General features: G+C 46.3%; 1 protein-coding gene across 3 annotated transcripts in view; it reads right to left on the bottom strand.

Moving 5' to 3' along the window:
• Positions 1-348: 348 nt before the first annotated feature.
• DRP2 (dystrophin related protein 2) overlaps positions 349-25292 on the bottom strand; it is a 121041-nt gene continuing 96097 nt past the window's right edge. For all 3 annotated transcript variants that reach the window (XM_082263338.1, XM_082263339.1, XM_082263340.1), the window contains 3 exons: positions 23232-23331; positions 2660-2746; positions 349-832 (listed from right to left, as the gene is read on the bottom strand). In XM_082263338.1, coding sequence (XP_082119464.1) covers positions 816-832; positions 2660-2746; positions 23232-23331 — 204 coding nt within the window. In that variant the 3' untranslated portion in view covers positions 349-815. The remainder of the gene's footprint in view (positions 833-2659; positions 2747-23231; positions 23332-25292) is intronic.

The raw sequence follows: 25292 nt of genomic DNA, 5'->3' as shown, positions 1-25292 counted from the left end.
GCTGAGAGAGAGGGTCACGGAGGCCCAGACCAGGATCATGGGTGTGGAGGACTCCCTACCCCCCCTGCAAAATGCCTCAGAGTGTCTTCAACTCCAGGTGAGCCAGCTCCTGCTTAAGTAGGATGATATGGAAAATAGGCTACGCCGCTGCAACATCAGGCTCATAGGATTAGCTGAGGGATCTGACCCATCGGACCTCCTAGAACAACTTCTAATCAAAACTTATGTCCGGTATGCCTTCTCCCCCCACCTTTGTGGTGGAGCGCGCCCACCGGCTATTGGACAGACTTACATAGGTCCAAAGTGGTCAATGTAACAATGCAAAAGGATTGCAGATGCGATTTATTATCAGAGTAGAAGCCTAGAAGATACGATCAGTCATTTATTACAAATTCTGTACCCATTGAGTAACAATCCCTAGTATACTTAGTATTCATTATTGTTGTTCCTTAGTAATCCTTAGTATTTATGTGCTCTTCAACATCTGTCGGCCTTTCAGGACTAGCAGCTGTACTTGCCAAAAATCTTCCATCTTCCATAACGTAAACGTTTCCAATTCTTTGAAAGGGGAAATTATAAAGTTGAGAGAGGTAAACAGTTTGTAGATTCAACTTTTCTTCCAAGCCTGTCCTGTGGATTATTGTTCAACCTCCCCAGATCCAAAGTAAACGGAGAGCGATTGTTTCCTATGGGACTTTTCAGGAACCCCCTTTCTTTGGCTTGAATTTGTAAGAATTTTCAGCAGCGCTGATCATCCTTCATCTGGTTGCATTGCACGCTGTACTCTAGGAGATGCCCGCAATGTCAGGCGTCAGTCATTCGGCAGCGCCATCTAAAAAAAAAAAATAGACCAACAAAAAGTAATGGGCAAAGAGGAAGAGGGTGGCTTACTTTATAGCTAGCCAATGTTACTGCAAACAAAATTCCATTAACAGCTTTTACATCATCTTTTAACCCCAGCATCCCTTCAACCACTCTCCGACTGCTTACTATATATATACGGAGGTAGAGTGGCTCCTAAAGGCAAAACCACGTATCGGTACGTTGGTTGCCTGGTGGCAGCTAGGGGTGAGCTTGCTCCTGCAGCGGCATGCTCCCGCCCCAGATCGTCAGCGGGGAAGCCGATTGCTCCGATTGCCGCCTGACACCTGCGATTGCTCCCCGCTGAGAGAGAAGAACGGCCGTCCTTCTCCCTGAAATGATCACAGAGCTCATGTGATCCTTCTATATAGGATCACATGTCTCTATGGTCATTTCAGAAGCCACGCCCCCCCCCCCCACAGTTAGAATCACTCCCCTAGGGTCACATTTAACCCCTTGCTCACCTATACTGTTAACCCCTTCCCTACCAGTGTCATTATTACAGTGACAGTGCATATTTTTAGCACTGATTACTGTAGTAATGTCACTGGTCCCCCCCCCAAAAGTGTCAAAAATGTCAGTTAGGGGTCCGATCTGTCCGCCGCAATGTCGAAGCCCCGGAAAGAATTGCAGATCGCCGCCATTACTAGTAAAAAACAAAAAAAAAAAAACCACAATAAAAATGACAAAAATCTTTCCCGTGGTTAGTAGACGCGATAACTTTTGCGCAAACCAATCACAAAATACGCTTACTGCGATTTTTTTTTTACCAAAAATATGTAGCAGAAAACAAATTGGCCTAAAATGTTAAAAAATTTAGATTTTTACATTTTTTTTAAGAATGTCTTAAAGCAGAATGTGAAAAATATTGTTTTTTTTTTTTTCAAAATTGTCGCTCTTTTTTTGTTTATAGCGCAAAAAATAAAAATCGCACAGGTGATCAAATACCACCAATAGAAAACTCTGATGTCCATTTTTTCCCACAAATAATTTTATTTGGGTACAGCCTCGCACGACTGCGCAATTGTCCGTTAAAGTAACACTGTGCCGAATCGCAAAATATGGCCCGGTCATTAAGGGAGCAAATCCTTCCAGTCCAGAAGTGGTTAAATAGCGTCTATACACCCAGGGGGGTGGAATCATCAGCGATTATGTGACCACTGTGATTGGCTATCACTTCTACAAAAGTCAGCAGGGCAACCCATTATTACTCTAATGCCCCATACACACGTGCAGATTATCTGCAGACTTTTGTCTGCAGACTTACCTTTTCTATGTAGTGCAAGGGCCTGCCGGATTGCATACAAATTGAAAGTGTTTAGGTTTGACCTCATATTATATGGTTTTGGTAAGTCTGCAGACAAAAGTCTGCAGATAATCTGCATGTGTGTATGGGGCATTAATCTACAAACTTTAAAAGTGTATTGCCAACTTTAGCCTGCTTTCCCGAGTCTGATGGCAAGCATCATTCAACCATTTCCTCCGAGTGGAGATCATCCCGGACAAGCCCCCAACCTGTGACTGGAAAGTGAAAGGAAAAGCAGCACAGTGACAAGCTAGTCTCTGCTCTTGCCACCTATAAGAGTGCTTCTTTGTCAGCACATGATTGGCTCATTGTGCTGCTTGTCCCTCTCTCCCTGCTGTTCGGGGCCTGCAAGAGGCTGATGACAGGTCTCCATTCAGATACTTACATAGCTTGTATTTATAAATGCATTTAAAAATTAGAGCACTGATGTGTCTTTCCAGCTTTAACTTCCTTCCACATAAAGTAATAAGATTATTTGCATCTTTAATGTACCTTTTGTGTTGGGAAGCACGTTCCTTAGCTTTTCCATGATGTCTTCGAAGCATAACCCGATGTCTTTTGTTCGGCTGTCCACGTCATCTAAAGAGAATTCTAGGTTATACTTCAAGCACGTGGATCAGATACAATATTACTTTGTAAAAGTGTTTGTTAGTATTTAGATCAGACAAATATCCTCATACGTAAAATACTCAAAAGGACTCAAAAAAAAAAAACATCAGACATGCAGCACGTTTAGACGCACCATATGTTGTTATACTGGCAGGATCACTGGGTGAAAAATAAAAACTAAAAAATAACTAAATCAGAACACACTAATAGTAATAAAAAAAATTAAAATATTATGTATATTTTTATTATTCTATTATTTAAATATTTATAACAATTTTATTATTAATATAAATGTTTATATTACTTCTAAATATTGAAATAATATTTAAATAATAGAATAATAAGAATTTAGAAGTAATATAAACATTTATATTAATAATAATAAAATTGTTATAAATATTTAAATAATAGAATAATAAAAATTATTATATTATTTCAATATTTAGAAGTAATATAAACATTTATATTAATAATAATAAAATTGTTATAAATATTTAAATAATAGAATAATAAAAATTATTATATTATTTCAATATTTAGAAGTAATATAAACATTTATATTAATAATAATAAAAATTGTTATAAATATAATAATTTTTATTATTCTATTATTTAATTATTTATATTTATAACAATTTTATTATTATTAATATAAATGTTTATATTACTTAGAATAATAAAAATTATTACATTATTTCAATATTTATATTATTTAAATATTTATAAAAATTTTATTATTATTAATATAAATGTTTATATTACTTCTAAATATTGAAATAATATAATAATTAAAAATATATTGCTTTTACATTTTTATTACTATTTAAATATAATAATAATGTCATTTATTACAAATTAATAATAACTAAATAAGTACATGCGAATAAAATGCAGTCTAAAAATTAAAAAAAAAAACGGTTTAGGAAATGTGTGGCGGGGCATGGACATTATGGCTCATACCCACAATAGCAGGAACATTAGTGCTCCCATAAGATGTCATGTGATAGCAGTTAGGAGGACAAGAAATAAGAGATCTCTCCAATGTGGAGTAAAGTCAAGCAGGTAAGGATTCGATGTTCTGTTGGGTTTTATTGCTTTCTTTGTCCATTTTTAAGGGGCCCTGCCACCAGACCATTCATTTAAACCAGTGGTCTCCAAACTGTGGCCCTTTGCTCGCCTTTATCTAGCCTTTGAGGCATTATTCCTCCCACTGATACTAGGCACTATTCTGCCAGCTGACATCCACAAAGGGGTAACATTTCTCCCACTGATACCAATAGTGGGACACTATTCCTGCCACTGATACCAATGATGGGGCACTATTCCTTCCACTGATACCAATGATGGGGCACTATTCCTCCCACTGATACCAATGATGGGACACTATTCCTCCAACTGATACCAATGATGGGGCACTATTCCTCCCACTGATACCAATGATGGGGCACTATTCCTCCCACTGATACCAATGATGGGGCACTATTCCTCCCACTGATACCAATGATGGGGCACTATTTCTACCACTGACACCAATGATGGGACACTATTCCTTCCACTGATACCAATGATGGGGCACTATTCCTCCCACTGATACCAATGATGGGACACTATTCCTTCCACTGATACCAATGATGGGGCACTATTCCTCCCACTGATACCAATGATGGGACACTATTCCTCCCACTGATACCAATGATGGGACACTATTCCTTCCACTGATACCAATGATGGGGCACTATTCCTCCCACTGATACCAATGATGGGGCACTATTCCTCCCACTGATACCAATGATGGGGCACTATTGATCTTTTATTGAAAAGAATCAAGCAACATATTTTATACAAAAGTAAAAAAACAGAACTATAGTACAATATTCCAACAAAAAAAAAAAACAAAGGAATTCACATCCATGTGCAGAATATATACAATATATACATAATCCACTTCCAACATTCTTAGAAAACTATTTACATAAAGCAGCAGAGAGGGCCTAAGAGGCACAACCCATCACCTATGTATGCAGCCATTTATCAAAAACTGAGCATTAAGAAAAAATCTAGGGTGATAAGAGACAGAAAGCCACACCCGGGAAGGAGACTCCTGGCAGTCAGGGAGGCTTGAAACCCCTCCACGCCTTCAGCCAAGCCCTCTGACCCCACTTGTCTCTCTCAAGCGCCCGAATCTTCCCCACCTCATGCAGAATGTCACACACCACCACCTGAACAGGAAGGATTTTACGCCGAAGGGTGACCTGACACCGTGCGTTCCATGTGTAATAACGGACTACTAAACTAACTAAAAAAAGTGTATCCAAACAAAAGCCCCCACCAGTATTGAATGCTCCGTACACCCACTCAGCATAACCCAGCCTGGAGAGGAAAGGAACACCGAGGGCCCGCCCAACCTGTTTGTATACCTCTATGTTAAAAGGGCAACGAAGCAGAAAATGGTCCATAGTCTCCTCCTCACCTGCACATTCCTCCCGAGGACAACCACGATCCATCCCACTGCGGAATTTCAAATTGCCCCGAACATAGAGCCTCCCGTGGAAGCACAACCAGGCCAGATCCCTGAATTTAAGGGGGACTCTAGCCAAATTAATCAATCTTAACCCTTCCCTCAAAATTGGGCCTGGGCAATCCCTTAAGGCCAGTGGGTCATGAAAGACTTCACTCAAGACTCGGCTCATAAGGACTTTCCTCGGAGCGGATCTGAGATCTTCAGCCGACAGTCGCCACTGCCGCAGCAACTTCAGACACGGAGCGACATAGGCTGGGAGCTGACCACGATGACCCCTGAGATTCTTCACTTGGCCACCTTCTTCCCAAAGTCGCAGAAAAGGCCTAAACCAAGATCTAAACATGCCTGCCCATCCAGGAGGTTCCGCTGCAAGCATACTACCAATGTTAAACTTGAGAAATAGCAGTGAAAAGAAAAGAACGGGGTTGACCATACCTAAGCCACCCTCCCTCCTGGATAGATAGGTGACATTCCTCTTGATGGGGTTCAGTCTGTTCCCCCACAGCATCTGGAAGAACACACTATAGATCCTAGCATAGAGAGACACTGGCAAGATGCAGACAGGGCTGACATACAAGAAGATCGGTATCAGGTAAGTCTTAATCAGATCAACCCTTTCCCTCAGAGATAACTTCCATCTCTTCCAGCTGACCACCTTAGTATTGGCAACTTCCAGCCTGCCTTCCCAGTTTTTGAGGCCATAATCGCCAGGTCCAAATTCAATGCCTAATATCTTAATTTTTTCCTGGGGCACTGGAAAAGTGTCCGGGAGATCAAACCCCTCACCTTCCTTTCCCATCCAAAAAACGTCACTCTTTTCCTGATTGATCTTGGAGCCTGATGCTTCAGAGTACCGTGATGTCAGAGAGACCACCTCCTCCGCTTCATCTGTCCCAGTGACAATCACTGACACATCATCCGCATAGGCAACAACCCTCAAAGGCGGCTCACCCGGGATTCCCACTGGTACCCCACACAACATGCTGCTCTCTAGCCTCCTGATGAAGGGGTCGATTGCAAACACATAGAGCAGGGGACTCAGCGGACAACCCTGGCGCACCCCAGAACCAACCTCAAAGGACTGTCCAACCCAACCATTAACAAGAGGGAAGCTTTCTGCCCCCTTATACAAAACTTTTAACCAATCGACAAAACCACCCGGCAGACCGTACTTACTAAAGAGCAACCACAGGTACTCATGGTTGACACGATCAAAAGCCTTTGCCTGATCCAATGCCAGTAGATACTTTCCCCAGCCTGCAGCCCTGCACTGCTCCAAGGCCTCCCGGACAGCTAAAACCGCTGTGAAGGTGCTCCTACCCTGGATCGAACAGTGCTGATGGCGAGAAAGCAAAGACTCTGCTACTGCCGATAGGCGCCAGAAAAGTATCTTCGCCAGCACCTTTCTATCGACATTGAGAAGGCTGATGGGGCGCCAATTCTCAATCATCGAAGGATCTTTACCTTTTGAAAGAAGAATCACAGCTGAGTGTCTCATGGAAGGGGGAAGCACCCCCTCAGCAAGACAACTGTTAAAAATCTCTACCAAATGTGGGGCCAGAATAGACTTAAAGGCTTTGTAAAACTCAGCCGTCAGACCATCCGATCCAGGTGACTTCTTGATGGCAAGCTGTTCAATTGCCCTCGTCACTAGTGTTGAGCGAACACGGACTGTATTATTCGTGTTCGTACCGAATAATTGGATTTTTTTTACCCGAACACGGACACGGACACTTTACTGTATGTTCGGGTAAAAATCCGTGTTCGGTCGTTTTATTTCCGGGTTTTGCATGCTTTGGCGCTCTTTTCATGGCGGGCTTTCAACAGCCAATCAACAATCGTTTAACTGGTGTGCCTTAAGCCATCCCAGCCATGCCTGCAAATGTCTTAGTAGCTGTGATTGGCCGTCTGAAGCATGTGACCAAGTCTTTATAAGTTCGAGGCAGCCGCCGCAGCAGCGTCATTCTGCTGCTTAGCTAAGGGACAGAGCACACATCAATGTGCTGGCTGCTGATTAGGGAAAGATAGGCAGGAAAAAAACATTTGTGTCCGGATAGAATTGAGGGACAGGTCGGAGTGTTTAGGCAGGGCGAGTTGTAGGCATTTTAGGGATAGAGTCTGCTGAATTATAGGGTCAGTGTCTTCTACAAACTACAATCGATATTGCTGTGTGGGGGGTGGGGTGAATCTGCACTCAATCCTGATCTACGATCTCTTCTCAATCCTGTTAGGGACAGAGTCTGCTGAATTTTAGGGAAACTGTGTTCTACAAACTACAATCGATATTGCTGTGTGGTGTGGGATTGGAGATAGGCAGGTGTCAGTGATCCACATCCATTTTTCTGTGTGTGAGCTGCAGTGAACACAATCTTTTTGGGCTGCAGTGAACACAATCTTTTTGGGCTGCAGTGAACACAATCTTTTTGGGCTGCAGTGAACACAATCTTTTTGGGCTGCAGTGAACACAATCTTTTTGGGGTGCAGTGAACAAAATCTTTTTGGGGTGCAGTGAACACAATCCTTTTTGGTGTGCAGTGAACACAATCTTTGTGGGGTGCAGTGAACAAAATCCTTTGTGGGGTGCAGTGAACACAATCTTTTTGGGGTGCAGTGAACAAAATCCTTTTTGGGGTGCAGTGAACAACATCCTTTTTGGGGTGCAGTGAACACAATCTTTTTGGGGTGCAGTGAACAAAATCCTTTGTGGGGTGCAGTGAACACAATCTTTTTGGGGTGCAGTGAACACAATCTTTTTGGGGTGGAGTGAACAACATCCTTTTTGGGGTGCAGTGAACAAAATCCTTTTTGGGGTGCAGTGAACAAAATCATTTTTGGGGTGCAGTGAACACAATCTTTTTGGGGTGCAGTGAACACAATCTTTGTGGGGTGCAGTGAACACAATCTTTTTGGGGTGGAGTGAACAACATCCTTTTTGGGGTGCAGTGAACAACATCCTTTTTGGGGTGCAGTGAACACAATCTTTTTGGGGTGCAGTGAACACAATCTTTGTGGGGTACAGTGAACAGAATCTTTGTGGGGTGCAGTGAACACAATCTTTGGGGGGTACAGTGAACACAATCTTTTTGGGGTGCAGTGAACACAATCTTTGTGGGGTGCAGTGAACACAATCTTTTTGGGGTGGAGTGAACAAAATCATTTTTGGGGTGCAGTGAACAACATCCTTTTTGGGGTGCAGTGATCAAAATCCTTTTTGGGGTGCAGTGAACACAATCTTTTTGGGGTGCAGTGAACAAAATCCTTTGTGGGGTGCAGTGAACAGAATCTTTGTGGGGTGCAGTGAACACAATCTTTGGGGGGGTACAGTGAACACAATCTTTTTGGGGTGCAGTGAACACAATCTTTGTGGGGTACAGTGAACAGAATCTTTGTGGGGTGCAGTGAACACAATCTTTGGGGGGTACAGTGAACACAATCTTTTTGGGGTGCAGTGAACACAATCTTTGGGGGGTACAGTGAACACAATCTTTTTGGGGTGCAGTGAACACAATCTTTGTGGGGTGCAGTGAACACAATCTTTGGGGGGGTACAGTGAACACAATCTTTTTGGGGTGCAGTGAACAACATCCTTTTAGGGTGCAGTGAACACAATCTTTGTGGGGTGCAGTGAACAACATCCTTTTAGGGTGCAGTGAACACAATCTTTGTGGGGTACAGTGAACAGAATCTTTGTGGGGTGCAGTGAACACAATCTTTGGGGGGTACAGTGAACACAATCTTTGTGAGGTGCAGTGAACACAATCTTTGTGGGGTGCAGTGAACACAATCATTGTGGGGTGCAGTGAACTCAATCTTTGTGGGGTACAGTGAACACAATCTCATACTTCTGAAGATTTGAGGGTGCTGCCTGTTCCATACTCCCCCTACTCTTCATCTAGCCTTTTAGGGGTACAAACAATAGTAATTGGGGCCTAGTGTGGTTGTGTACGTGTGATATACATACACTTTTTTTGGATCATATTTTCTATTCCGCTATTTAATCAAAAACCTTTGGGGATCAGTTAAATTGGGGGATAGTCTGTGTTGGTACGTGTGAGAGAGATCCACCTTTCCAAGTTGTTGGGGTTCATCTCATACTTCTGAAGGTTTGAGGGTGCTGCCTGTTCCATACTCCCCCTACTCCTAGCCTTTTAGGGGTACAAACAATAGTAATTGGGGCCTAGTGTGGTTGTGTACGTGTGATATACATACACTTTTTTTGGATCATATTTTCTATTCCGCTATTTAATCAAAAACCTTTGGGGATCAGTTAAATTGGGGGATAGTCTGTGTTGGTACGTGTGAGAGAGATCCACCATTCCAAGTTGTTGGGGTTCATCTCATACTTCTGAAGGTTTGAGGGTGCTGCCTGTTCCATACCCCCCCTACTCCTCATCTAGCCTTTTAGGGGTACAAACAATAGTAATTGGGGCCTAGTGTGGTTGTGTACGTGTGATATACATACACTTTTTTGGGATCATATTTTCTATTCCGCTATTTAATCAAAAACCTTTGGGGATCAGTTAAATTGGGGGATAGTCTGTGTTGGTACGTGTGAGAGAGATCCACCTTTCCAAGTTGTTGGGGTTCATCTCATACTTCTGAAGGTTTGAGGGTGCTGCCTGTTCCATACCCCCCCTACTCCTCATCTAGCCTTTTAGGGGTACAAACAATAGTAATTGGGGCCTAGTGTGGTTGTGTACGTGTGATATACATACACTTTTTTTGGATCATATTTTCTATTCCGCTATTTAATCAAAAACCTTTGGGGATCAGTTAAATTGGGGGATAGTCTGTGTTGGTACGTGTGAGAGAGATCCACCTTTCCAAGTTTTTGGGGTTCATCTCATACTTCTGAAGATTTGAGGGTGCTGCCTGTTCCATACCCCCCCTACTCCTCATCTAGCCTTTTAGGGGTACAAACAATAGTAATTGGGGCCTAGTGTGGTTGTGTACGTGTGATATACATACACTTTTTTTGGATCATATTTTCTATTCCGCTATTTAATCAAAAACCTTTGGGGATCAGTTAAATTGGGGGATAGTCTGTGTTGGTACGTGTGAGAGAGATCCACCTTTCCAAGTTGTTGGGGTTCATCTCATACTTCTGAAGGTTTGAGGGTGCTGCCTGTTCCATACTCCCCCTACTCCTCATCTAGCCTTTTAGGGGTACAAACAATAGTAATTGGGGCCTAGTGTGGTTGTGTACGTGTGATATACATACACTTTTTTTGGATCATATTTTCTATTCCGCTATTTAATCAAAAACCTTTGGGGATCAGTTAAATTGGGGGATAGTCTGTGTTGGTACGTGTGAGAGAGATCCACCTTTCCAAGTTGTTGGGGTTCATCTCATACTTCTGAAGGTTTGAGGGTGCTGCCTGTTCCATACCCCCCCTACTCCTCATCTAGCCTTTTAGGGGTACAAACAATAGTAATTGGGGCCTAGTGTGGTTGTGTACGTGTGATATACATACACTTTTTTTGGATCATATTTTCTATTCCGCTATTTAATCAAAAACCTTTGGGGATCAGTTAAATTGGGGGATAGTCTGTGTTGGTACGTGTGAGAGAGATCCACCTTTCCAAGTTGTTGGGGTTCATCTCATACTTCTGAAGGTTTGAGGGTGCTGCCTGTTCCATACTCCCCCTACTCCTCATCTAGCCTTTTAGGGGTACAAACAATAGTAATTGGGGCCCAGTGTGGTTGTGTACGTGTGACATACATACACTTTTTTTGGATCATATTTTCTATTCCGCTATTTAATCAAAAACCTTTGGGGATCAGTTAAATTGGGGGATAGTCTGTGTTGGTACGTGTGAGAGAGATCCACCTTTCCAAGTTGTTGGGGTTCATCTCATACTTCTGAAGGTTTGAGGGTGCTGCCTGTTCCATACTCCCCCTACTCCTCATCTAGCCTTTTAGGGGTACAAACAATAGTAATTGGGGCCTAGTGTGGTTGTGTACGTGTGATATACATACACTTTTTTTGGATCATATTTTCTATTCCGCTATTTAATCAAAAACCTTTGGGGATCAGTTAAATTGGGGGATAGTCTGTGTTGGTACGTGTGAGAGAGATCCACCTTTCCAAGTTTTTGGGGTTCATCTCATACTTCTGAAGATTTGAGGGTGCTGCCTGTTCCATACCCCCCCTACTCCTCATCTAGCCTTTTAGGGGTACAAACAATAGTAATTGGGGCCTAGTGTGGTTGTGTACGTGTGATATACATACACTTTTTTTGGATCATATTTTCTATTCCGCTATTTAATCAAAAACCTTTGGGGATCAGTTAAATTGGGGGATAGTCTGTGTTGGTACGTGTGAGAGAGATCCACCTTTCCAAGTTGTTGGGGTTCATCTCATACTTCTGAAGGTTTGAGGGTGCTGCCTGTTCCATACTCCCCCTACTCCTCATCTAGCCTTTTAGGGGTACAAACAATAGTAATTGGGGCCTAGTGTGGTTGTGTACGTGTGATATACATACACTTTTTTTGGATCATATTTTCTATTCCGCTATTTAATCAAAAACCTTTGGGGATCAGTTAAATTGGGGGATAGTCTGTGTTGGTACGTGTGAGAGAGATCCACCTTTCCAAGTTGTTGGGGTTCATCTCATACTTCTGAAGGTTTGAGGGTGCTGCCTGTTCCATACTCCCCCTACTCCTAGCCTTTTAGGGGTACAAACAATAGTAATTGGGGCCTAGTGTGGTTGTGTACGTGTGATATACATACACTTTTTTTGGATCATATTTTCTATTCCGCTATTTAATCAAAAACCTTTGGGGATCAGTTAAATTGGGGGATAGTCTGTGTTGGTACGTGTGAGAGAGATCCACCTTTCCAAGTTGTTGGGGTTCATCTCATACTTCTGAAGGTTTGAGGGTGCTGCCTGTTCCATACCCCCCCTACTCCTCATCTAGCCTTTTAGGGGTACAAACAATAGTAATTGGGGCCTAGTGTGGTTGTGTACGTGTGATATACATACACTTTTTTTGGATCATATTTTCTATTCCGCTATTTAATCAAAAACCTTTGGGGATCAGTTAAATTGGGGGATAGTCTGTGTTGGTACGTGTGAGAGAGATCCACCTTTCCAAGTTTTTGGGGTTCATCTCATACTTCTGAAGATTTGAGGGTGCTGCCTGTTCCATACTCCTCCTCCTACTGCTCAACCATCCTTTTAGGGGTACAAACAATAGTAGTTGGGGCCTAGTGTGGTGGTGTACGTGCGAGATACATACACTTTCTTTTTGATCATATTTTCTATTCCGCTATTCAATTAAAACCTTTGGGGATCAATTCAATTGCGAGATAGTCTGTGTCGGTACGTGTGAGATCCACCTTTCCAAGTTGTTGGGGTTCATCTCATACTTCTGAAGATTTGAGGGTGCTGCCTGTTCCATACTCCTGCTCCTACTGCTCAACCATCCTTTTAGGGGTACAAACAATAGTAATTGGGGCCTAGTGTGGTTGTGTACGTGCGAGATACATACACTTTTTTTGATCATATTTCCTATTCCGCTATTCAATAAAAACCTTTGAGGATCAATTGAATTGCGGGATAGTCTGTGTCGGTACGTGTGAGATCCACCTTTCCAAGTTTTTGGGGTTCATCTCATACTTCTGAAGATTTGAGGGTGCTGCCTGTTCCATACTCCTCCTCCTACTCCTCATCCATCCTTTTAGGGGTACAAACAATAGTAATTGGGGCCTAGTGTGGTTGTGTACGTGCGAGATACATACACTTTTTTTGATCATATTTCCTATTCCGCTATTCAATAAAAACCTTTGAGGATCAATTGAATTGCGGGATAGTCTGTGTCGGTACGTGTGAGATCCACCTTTCCAAGTTTTTGGGGTTCATCTCATACTTCTGAAGATTTGAGGGTGCTGTCTGTTCCATACTCCTCCTACTCCTCATCCATCCTTTTAGGGGTAGAAACAATAGTAATTGGGGCCTAGTGTGGTTTTGTACGTGCGAGATACATACACTTTTTTGGATCATATTTCCTATTCCGCTATTCAATAAAAACCTTTCTAGGGCAAGATCTTAAATTACAGAAATATGAGGAGACCGTCAAATAAGGGCCGTGGCCTGGGTCGTGGTGCTGCTGGTAGAGCTCCTGTTGCAAGGAGAGGACGTGGTCGATCTGTGCCAGCTACACGCACAAGTGAAACACCTTCCTCAAGTGTGAGTAGGCGACAGAACCTGCATCAGTATTTGGTAGGGCATCAAACGCCCCTAGAAGTGATGAGGCCAGAACAAGTTGAGGCGATAGTAGATTGGTTTGCTGCTGACAGTGCCTCCAGTTCCTTCACATTGTCTCCCACCCAGTCTACTGCAGAAAGGTCAGAGTTGGCACCTGCAGCCAATGTCCAACCGTCTTTCACCTCACCCCCTTGCAAATCAGGCCAGCAGTCTGAGCCCCAAGCCATACAGCAGTCTCTTATTCTTTTTGAGGACTCTGTCAGCAGGGTTTCCCAGGGCCATCCACCTAGCCCTGCCCCAGAAGTGGAAGAGATTGAGTGCAGGGATGCCCAACCACTTATTTCTCAAGATGAGTACATGCAAGGATCATCGCAGCACGTCTCCGATGATGACGAAACGCAGGTGCCAACTGCTGCGGTGTTCAGCATTGTGGAGACCGACAAGGAGGGCAGGGGTGAAGACTGGGTGGAAGATGATGTGGAGGACGATGAGGTCCTCGACCCCACATGGAATGAACGTCATGCAGGTGACCTGAGTAGTTTGGAGGAAGAGGCGGTGGTCGCACAGAGCCACCAGCACAGCAGAAGAGGGAGCAGGGTGCAGAAGCGGAGCGGCCGTGCCCTAGACACTACGCCCGCTACTGCCCAACGCAGCAAGGGAACGAGCGCACCAAAGTCAGCTCAAAGGAGTTCTCTAGCGTGGAAGTTCTTTAGAAAATGTGCTGATGACAGGACACGAGTGGTTTGCACCCTGTGCAATCAGAGCTTGAAGCGAGGCATAAACCTTCTCAACCTGAGCACAACCTGCATGATCAGGCATCTAAGTACAAAGCACGAGCTGCAGTGGAGTACACACCTTCAAAACCAAGAAACGTCTCTGGCTCATCCTGCTTCCTCTTCTGCTGCAGTCTCGGCCGCTCCAGCCACATCTGTAGTGATACCGGCACCTGCCACCCCGCAAACAGACGATCTGTCAGCAACACCACCACCTGGGTCACCAACAACCATCTCCACAATGTCCCGTGGAAGCGTTCAGCTTTCCATCTCCCAAACACTTGAGAGGAAGAGGAAGTACCCCCCTACCCACCCGCGATCCCTGGCCCTGAATGCCAGCATTTCAAAATTATTGGCCTTTGAAATGCTGTCATTCCGTCTGGTGGAGACGCACAGTTTTAAAAACCTTATGTCGGTGGCTGTCCCACAGTACGTCGTGCCCAGCCGCCACTACTTTTCCAGGCAAGCCATCCCTTCCCTGCACAACCAAGTGGGGGAAAATATCAGGTGTGCACTGCGCAACGCCATCTGTGCCAAGGTCCACCTAACTACGGATACGTGGACCAGTAAGCACGGTCAGGGGCGTTATATCTCCCTAACGGCACACTGGGTAAATGCAGTGGCGGATGGGCCTGAGGCGGATAGCAATTTGGCGCATGTCCTTCCACCACCGAGGATTGCAGGGCGCTTCAGTTTGCCTCCTGTTCCTAACTCCTCCTACTCCGCTTCCTCATCCTCTACCGCCTCCTCATCCGGACAGCGTAACACCTTCACCACCAACTTCAGCACGGCCAGGGGTAAACGACAGCAGGCAGTTTTACAACTTGCCTGTTTGGGGGACAAACCACACACCGCGCAGGAGTTGTGGAGGAGCATGGAACAGCAGACAAATGAGTGGTTGCTGCCAGCGAGCCTCAAGCCCGGCCTGGTGGTGTGCGATAACGGGCGAAATCTCATAGCAGCTCTGGGCCTAGCCGGTTTGACGCACATCCCTTGCCTGGCGCATGTGCTGAATTTGGTGGTGCAGAGGTTCCTTAAAAACTACCCCGATATGTCAGAGCTGCTGCAGAAAGTGCGGGCCGTTTGTGCGCACTTTCGGCGTTCTCACCCTGCTGCTGCTCGCCTGGCAGCGCTGCAGCGTAACTTCGGCCTTCCCGCTCACCGCCTCATATGTGACGTGCCCACAAGGTGGAACTCCACCTTGCACATGCTGGAAAGACTGTGCGAGCAGCAGCAGGCCATAGTGGAGTTTCAGCTGCAGCACGCACGCGTGAGTCGCTCTGCGGAACAGCACCACTTCACCACCAATAACTGGGCCTCCATGCGAGACCTGTGTGCCTTGTTGCGCTGTTTTGAGTACTCCACCAACATGGCCAGTGGCAATGACGCCGTTCTCAGCTTAACTATCCCACTTCTATGCCTCCTTGAAAAAACAATTCGGGCGATGATGGAAGAGGATGTGGCACAGGATGAGGAGGAGGAGGAGGATGAAGAGGTAACATTTCCAAGGCTTTCAGGGCAGTCATTCGCAAGGGGCTCCGAGGGTGGGTTCCTGCACACGCAAACGCCAGGGACGCAATTGTCCAGCAGGGGCACAGTTCTGGAGGATGAGGAGGATGAGGAGGAGGAGGAGCTGGAGGAGGAGATGGAACCATGTTCACAGCAGGGTGGCACCCAGGCCAGCTCATGGCCATCACTGGTGCGTGGCTGGGGGGATACAGAGGACACGGACGATACACCTCCCACAGAGGACAGCCTTTCGTCGCCTCTGGGCAGCCTGGCACACATGAGCGATTACATGCTGCAGTGTCTCCACAACGACCGCCGAGTTGCCCACATTCTAACTTGTGCTGATTACTGGGTGGCCACGCTGCTGGATCCCCGTTACAAGGACAACGTACCGTCCTTAATTCACTCACTGGAGCGCGATCGCAAGATGCGCGAGTACAAGCGCACGCTGGTAGACGCCATGCTGCTGGCATTCCCATCTGACAGCGGGGCCACAGTGGAAGCACAAGGCAGAGGAGGAGGAGGAGGAGGTCGCCAACGCAACCAGGGCACCGCCAGCACCTCAGAAGGCAGGGTTAGCATGGCCGAAATGTGGAAAAGCTTTGTCAGCACGCCACAACAAACAGCAGCACCAGCAGCTCAGATGGAACGTCTTAGCAGGAGGCAGCATTTTACCAACATGGTGGAGCAGTATGTGTGCACACGCCTACATGTAGTGAATGACGGGTCTGCCCCCTTCAACTTCTGGGTCTCCAAATTGGGCACATGGCCTGAGCTTGCCCTTTACGCCTTGGAGGTGCTGGCGTGCCCTGCAGCCAGTGTATTATCTGAACGGGTATTTAGCACGGCTGGGGGCGTTATAACAGACAAGCGCAGCCGCCTGTCCAGAGACAATGTGGACAAGCTCACGTTCATTAAAATGAACCAGGCATGGATCCCACGGGACTTTTCCGTACCTTATGCAGAATAGCAATGGATACCGACCTTACCCACCCATTGTTCCATTTTTGCTCTTTCTCACTCTTTTGGGGTGTACCCTCATTTAAAATTTTTGAAAAGAAGCAGTGTTGGCTACCTCGTCCTCCTCCTCAGGGCCAGATTAATGTAGGGGCTATTGGAGCCTCAGCTCCAGGCCCCTACCTTTTATATAGGCCCCGGGTTGGCCATATTCACTGTTACCGCTCTTCTGTCACTTGTAAACACAGAAGTCTGGCTTCTATGCTCGCTTCCCCAGGCAGCACCCTCAGAACCTCCCCACACAGCGTGAAGGCCGGACAAGGAGGGACAGTTGGCGATGCATGGATGTGTTTATGGGCTTCAGAGACAGCATCCCATGTTGAATTAGGCATGCATGGCTGCACCCTTCCTCCTCTGGGTGCATGGCAAGGCACGGCCCTTAAGGCCCTTCAAAATCCTCAGCACCAAGCCCATGATGCTGTTAATCCGGCCCTGGTCCTCCTCCACCGCCGCTTCCACCTACACCGCCCATAGGTGTGCGCAGCCTATTGCATTAAGGTGTGCACCCCAAAGTTGAAATACACATGCATGTGTTTGCCAGCAGGGAGAGTAATGTATCGGGGCCATGTACCTGTAGGCAAGGAGAAATAGAGCAGAGCAGGTCCCAGGGAGATCTTTCCCATCTCCTCACTGGCAATGCTATGTGCCCTAGGTGATTAGGGTGTGCCCAGGCACACCCAGCACACCCTGTGCGCACGCCTATGTCACCGCCACATCCACCACCACCTCAACCTCCCTCCTACTCCATATGGGCCTCGTCCTTCAGAGATGAAGAAGAACATTGTTTTATTTTTCTGTTTTTTTTTGTTGTTTTAAGTTATTTCCCTATCCACATTTGTTTGCAGAGCACTTGCCATGCTCTTAATTACGTTTTGCTGCCATTTGCAGCACTCTAGCCCTTTCCTTTGGTGTTTTAGAGCCATTTTAGTGCCTTAAAGTTCGGGTCCCCATTGACTTCAATGGGGTTCGGTGTCCGGGAAAAGTTCGGTAAAAGTCCGGGACACGGACCCGGACTTTTTTTTAAAGTTCGGCCGAACCCGTCGAACACGGACATCTAGGTGTCCGCTCAACCCTACTCGTCACCTCTTCAACTGTGATCTCTTCTGTCAAATTCATCAAAGGGACATCTCCACCATTTAGACCTGGAATAGAGTCCAAAAAGCTTTCCATCTTGTCTCGGTCAAGCTCCTTCCTCCCAAGAAGTTCAGCATAAAAAGACCTCACGACCTCCAGGATCCCTGACCTGGACTTTGTCAAGGAACCTGTACTATCCTTAAGGCCAACGACCATCTTAACAGCTACACCCTGTTTGCAGTTCTGGTAAGGGTCAGGCGAGTGGTATTTCCCATAGTCCCGCTCCAGAACCAAAGAGGTATGCCGGTCATATTGACACTTCCTGAGGAGGATTTTCACTTCAGAGATTGCCCCAGGATCTCCTCCTCTCGAGACAAGAATATCCAGCTTCCTCCGCAAACGTTGGTAGGTCATGTATCTATTAAACTGTTTTTTATTGGCTAGGCCCCTGAAGAATCCAGCAATCCTCTTTTTGGTCAGCTCCCACCACTCAGCCTTGCTGCTACAAAAGTCCAGGATGGTCACCTGTGCCTGAAAGAATTCCTCAAAGGATTGTCTAACATGTTCTTCCTCAAGGAGAGTCGAATTTAATCTCCAGATGCCTTTGCCCCTCTGAGGGAAATCTGAAGCATTCAAGACCACAGATAGCATACAGTGATCAGAGAACTCCACTGCCTGCACCACTGGGGGTGAGAAAGCAGAGGCCTCCTTCAAAAAAAACCTATCTATCCTACTCTGACTATTACCTCGATGAAAGGTGAACCCTGTGTCATCCGGAAGGTGCTTAATGTGCACATCCACAAGACCAGCATCCCTAACCATACTATTTAAAAAAACGCTATCATATCCCAGCCGGTCATTGAAGTCCTTCCTGTCCTTGGGCCTAGTCACAGTATTAAAGTCACCTCCAAAAACCACTTGCCGGGATGTAAAAAGAAATGGCTTGATCCTTGTAAAAAGGCATTTCCTGTCCCACTTTGTGTGCGGCCCATAAATATTAATTAGGCGCAGGTCCTGCCCTCCCACAAGAACGTCTAAGACCATACATCTCCCAATCTCCACCTCAATAACCCGCCGGACAGTTACCATGCCGGTTTTAAACAACACCGCCACCCCGCCGTAAGGCTCGGCCGCAAGAGACCAGTAAGATGGACCATACCTCCACTCTCTCTTGGCCATATGAATATCTGCCAAGGAGGTGAGCCTAGTCTCCTGCAAAAATAAAATTTCAGCATCTAATTGGCTGAACAAAAAGAAGGCCATAGAACGAGCTCTTACTGACTTAATACTGGCGACATTTATTGTCACCACTTTTAACGGAGGGGGAACCGCCATTTGGGTTATTGGGTGGATTGCTTCTTAGCTCCCCTCTGCTGCTCATCACCAGAAGCCTCTCTCTTTCTTGAAGCCTCCTCCAACTCCATTTCAATTTCTGAATTCTGCTCAGAAGAATCCCCAGATGAGGAGATATCCCAAGCAGAAGCCCTAGAACGGTTGGAGACAGTCACTGAGGCATCCTGTCCCTGTTCCGTCCTCACCGTCTGTCTCTTCCGCCTCACAACCTTCCTTCTCTCCTCCAGGTACTGAAGGTCAGATTCAGAGATGCTTTCATCTCTTGTTTTCTTCTTCTTCTTTGAAGTCTTCACAGAAGACTTCTTTACAGAGGAAGCCGCAGCAGCACCCTTTTTGGTACCCTCTACCACTCCTGGTGGGTGGGGGGCTTCTTTAAGGTCACACTTAGGAAGGGAAGACTGATCGGGAATAACTGACTCAGGGGGCACAGACTTGGCAGATTCTGACACAAGAGGAGCCGGTACAGTAGGCTGGGGGGACACAGGGACAGACACAGAAGGAAAACTTACAGATACAGGAGGGGTGGGCACAGGGACTAGGGAGGGATCCTGCACAAGACCAGGGGGGTCAGTCACCGCAGAGGAGGGTGGTACAACAGGGGCCTCATCCTCCATCCTGTCCAGCCTTAACAGATCATCTATCACCTCTCTATCCATATTATGCCAGGCTTCAGGACATCGGCTGTAGGGGTGGCCAAGGCGCAGGCACAGGTTGCACCTTATCGCCTGGGTGCAGTCCCTGGCCACATGACCCTGTCCCCGACACACTGAACAGATCAGTGCTGAACAAGAGGAGCTAAAATGCCCCTTTTCTCCACAGCGGTGACACAGTTTTGGCTGACCGGGATAAAAAATAGTCATCCTATCCCTCCCTATAAAAGCAGAGGAGGGCAGGTGACGGACAACATTCCCATCCCTAGCCAACCTGACCGTTACCGACCAACCCCCAGTCCAGATGCCACGCTCATCATGAATTTTATCCGGCCTGGTCAAAACATCCCCATAATTTCTCAACCAGACCTCTAAGTCCCGAGCAGGAACACTCTCATTTGTAAGGACAATAGTAATTTTCTTCACTGTTGACCTTTGGGAAACTGCCACTGGCACCAGACCTTCCCATTCGGGTCTTGACCTGCACCGAGCCATATATCGTTCCCAGAACAAGTCAAGACCCTCTGGTCTGGTGAAACTAACTGTGTATTCCCGGCTTCCAGCCACATGTATCAGGGCATATAGGTCATTAGCCCCAAAACCCATATCTAAGATCAGGTCCACCACCATACGCCTTGCTAGAGGGACTGCACCACCTTCCCATTTAAGGAGGACTACGTTCCGCCTTGGACCCCCAGCAGAAGCCATAGATCCAATACCAGATCCAATGGTGCTCATAGTGGCAGCCCGCGAGGGAAAACCCTGATTAGAAGCAGAGCTCCTCCTTGATTGTAACCCTGGCTTGGTGATATTGCCAGGAGAACAGCTTACCACCTGTGCAAATGTAGGTTTTTTAGGGCCAAGACCCCACACTGATGTCACATTATCAGGTACACTACTATTATTATTTTTACCAGCTTGGCCTAAACAAGCAGCATTATCAGTTCCACATATAATGGTGGGATCCACCATGCCTGCAATGTTATTAGGGATAACTGTTTCTGATGCAGTACCAGATGTTTCCTGCTGCTGCGCTGTAGAGTCCTGTTCAACAGTGACTGAAATAGTTTTAAGCTCAGCAGAAGGGGGGTTAATCGGCTCTTCTGGGTTTTGTGGTTCTTCAGCAGAAATGTCATTTTTTAAACACAACTTTTCCTGTTTAGAGACATCAGCAGCAGGCACAACATTGCTGAGCATAGGGGAATCACCCGGAGTGTCATTAGGAAACCCATCACTAGGCAAGGTGCTAAAAGGCACAAAAACTGTTTTATCTGTAAGCTGGGGCTTTATATACTTTACTTTATCAGGCACACTCTCAGGTAAGTCCTCCACATCACCAAACACCAGCTGATCTTCCTGCATTGGAGACTCCATTACCTGTATAACTTTCAACATGCCTCCTGAGCCCTGAGATGGCAATGGGCTGCTTACCTCACCTTGAGGGGGAAGGGGGTCAGAACCGGGGGTCTCCTCCTCCACCTCCATCTTTGCAAACCTCCGTTCATTGCAAAACTTCTCCCTGAAGGGACCATCCCTGCCTTCCATCATGGCCACGATAGTTTCTTGATGATCCACACGGACTTTCGCTAATTGGACCTCTGAATCCATGGATCCGCGGTTCTTGCTGAACAAGCCTTCACGCTGCTTTCTCAGGCGCTTTAAATCCGCTCTAAGCTTGTAGAGCTTGTCTCTTTCCTTATTGAGGACTTTGATCCCGGCCACCACTCGCTCCCGAATGGATCCAGCATCTTCATCCTCACCAGGTGCAGAGAGATCACCAACCACGGGCTGCACAGGAGCAGGGGTGCCATCCATCCGCCCAGGGGATGTCTGAGAGCCTCCAGCAGGAGAGGCCCTGCTGGCCTCCATGGCTTCCCCAGAAGGGGGCCAGGAGAGCTGGGAGGGATTTCACCTCACTCCCCTCTTACACAGATCACCTGCAGCAGCAACAGACACACAGCCAGAGAACCTTCCAGCAGCCACACCCGAAGCTGAATGATGGGAAACTATTCCTCCCACTGACACCAATGATGGGGCACTATTCCTCCCACTGATACCAATGATGGGACACTATTCCTCCCACTGATACCAATGATGGGGCACTATTTCTCCCACTGATACCAATGATGGGACACTATTACTCCCACTGACACCAATGATGGGACACTATTCCTCCCACTGATACCAATGATGGGGCACTATTCCTCCCACTGATACCAATGATGGGGCACTATTCCTCCCACTGATACCAATGATGGGGCACTATTTTTCCCACTGATACCAATGATGGGACACTTTTCCTCCCACTGACACCAATGATGGGGCACTATTCCTCCCACTGATACCAATGATGGGGCACTATTTCTCCCACTGACACCAATGATGGGACACTATTCCTCCCACTGATACCAATGATGGGACACTATTCCTTCCACTGATACCAATGATGGGGTACCATTTCTTCCACTGACACCAATGATAAAACACTATTCTTCTCATTGACACCGATGATGGTGCACTTTTCCTTCCACTGACACCAACGATGGATCACTATTACTCATTATTGGGCACCATTTCTCCCACTGATATCAATGATGGGACACTATTCCTCCCACTGATACCAATGATGTGGCACTATTCCTCTCACTGATACCAATGATGGGACACTATTCCTCCCACTGATACCAATGATGGGACACTATTCCTTCCACTGATACCAATGATGGGGCACTATTCCTCCCACTGATACCAATGGTGGGGCACTATTCCTCCCACTGATACCAATGGCGGGGCACTATTCCTCCCACTGATACCAATGGCGGGGGACTATTCCTCCCACTGATACCAATGGCGGGGCACTATTCCTCCCACTGATACCAATGGCGGGGGACTATTCCTCCCACTGATACCAATGGCGGGGCACTATTCCTCCCACTGATACCAATGATGGGGCGCTATTCCTCCCACTGATACCAATGATGGGACACTATTCCTCCTACTGATACCAATGATGGGGCACTATTCCTCCCACTGATACCAATGATGTGGCACTATTCCTCCCACTGATACCAAGCATGGGACACTATTCCTCCCACTGATACCAATGATGGGACACTATTCCTCCCACTGACACCAATGGTGGGACACTATTCCTCCCACTGACACCAATGATGGGGCACTATTCCTTCCACTGATACCAATGATGGGACACTATTCCTCCCACTGATACCAATAACGGGGCACTATTTCTCCCACTGCCCGAACACTATTAGTACCACTGATGAAGGCAATGGGGCATTAATCCTCCTACTGATATCAACAATTGGGCACGATTATAAAAACTTTACCTGCAGCTTCAGTCTCAGGCGTCCCGTTGTTCTGATAGGACTTGCTCTCAGAATCCGGAGATGGGGCTGATGACAGAGGTTTGCCTTCGTCCACACTAGGCTGAAAACGATTATTACAAACGGGATACAGTTACTCAGGAAGCATCTTATAGGATGGATGGCCAGCACACAGTGCGAGAAAAAAGTATTTGACCCCCTGCTGATTTTGTATGTTTGCCCACTGACAAAGTAATGATCATTCTATAACTTTAATGGTCAGTTTATTTTAACAATGAGAGAATAACAACAAAAATATCCAGAAAAACACATTTCAAAAAAGTTATAAACTGAGCATTTTAATGAGTGAAATAAGTATTTGATCCCCTATCAATCAGCAAGATTTCTGGCTCCCAGGTGTCTTCTATACAAGTAACGAGCTGAGATTAGGAGGACTCTCTTAAAGGGAGTGCTCCTAATCTTAGCTTGTTACCTGTATAAATGACACCTGTCCACAGAAGAAGTCAATCAGATTCCAATCTCTCCACCATGACCAAGACCAAAGAGCTGTCCGAGGATGTCAGGGACAAGATTGTAGACCTACACAAGGCTGGAATGGGCTACAAGACCATCGCTTAGCAGCTTGGTGAGAGGGCGACAACAGTTGGTGCGATTATTCGCAAATGGAGGAAACACAAAATAACTGTCAGTCTCCCTCGGTCTGGGGCTCCATGCAAGATCTCACCTCGTGGAGTTTCAATGATCACGAGAACGATGAGGAATCAGCCCAGAACTACACAGGAGAATCTTGTCAATGATCTCAAGGCAGCTGGGACCATAGTCACCAAGAAAACAATTGGTAACACACTACGCCGAAGGACTAAAAATCCTGCAGCCCCCGCAAGGTCCCCGTGCTCAAGAAAGCCAACTGAAGTTTGCTAATGAACATCTGAATGATTCAGAGGAGAACTGGGTGAAAGTGTTGTGGTCAGATGAGACCAAAATCGAGCTCTTTGGCATCAACTCAACTCTTCGTGTTTGGAGGAGGAGGAATGCTGCCTATGACCCCAAGAACACCATCCCCACCGTCAAACATGGAGGTGCAAACATTATGCTTTGGGGGTGTTTTTCTCCTAAGGGGACAGGACAACTTCAATGCATCAAAGGGACGATGGACAGGGCCATGTACCATCAAATCTTAAGTGAGAACCTCCTTTCCTCAGCCAGGGCATTGAAAATGGGTCTTGTATGGGTATTCCAGCATGACAATGACCCAAAAACACACGGCCAAGGCAACAAAGGAGTGACTAAAAAAGAAGTACATCCGGTTCCTGGAGTGGACCAGCCAATCTTTAGACCTTAATCCCATAGAAAATATGTGGAGGGAGCTGAAGGTTCGAGTTACCAAACCTCAGCCTTGAAACCCAAATGACTTGGAGGAGATCTGCAAAAAGGAGTGGGACAAAATCCCTCCTGAGATGTGTGCAAACCTGGTGGCCAACTACAAGAAACGTCTGACATTTGTGATTGCCAAGAAGAGTTTTCGTGGTCTCAAAGATGACGCAATCATCATGTCTGACACAGAACAGCCCCTGCTGCAGCCTCCCACTTTCTAACTTGCTACAAAGTTACAATGTTGCAGTCTAATCACTGAGGGGGAGGAGACTAAGAAAATGCTTCCTCCTGCCTGCAGCAGACTCATGGCATCATCTTAGCCTAAACAAAGGTAATGACTGTCTCTATGTTTTAGAGAGGAGGAGAGTTTAAAAGGGTGAGCAGTGTGGCAAAAGGCAACTGGGAGGGCTGACACCATTCAGTTCACAATAGGATTAAGAAGCAGAATGCATTTCTGGCAGATCAACTGGTATTTTTCTGTACTTGCCAGATCCTAAAACAGCGCTGGGATAGTGTCTATTCTCTCCAGTGGAAGATGTTATTGGGAATCAATGGTTCTTGCGTGTCCCAGCAAGGGGGGTTTAAGCCAGTGGTACCTCTGGCTGTCAGTGGCAGCCGGCATCCAGCGCTAACCCCAGGAACAAATTTTTTTGGTGGGTGGGATCAATTCTGGGCAATTTACATCTTACT

The sequence above is a fragment of the Pelophylax lessonae genome (assembly GCF_965119305.1).
Source record: "Pelophylax lessonae genome assembly, chromosome: 7".
Classification (NCBI taxonomy): Eukaryota; Metazoa; Chordata; class Amphibia; order Anura; family Ranidae; genus Pelophylax; species Pelophylax lessonae.
Note: the sequence above shows the minus strand (reverse complement) of the source record. Positions and strands in the feature narration are given on the sequence as shown.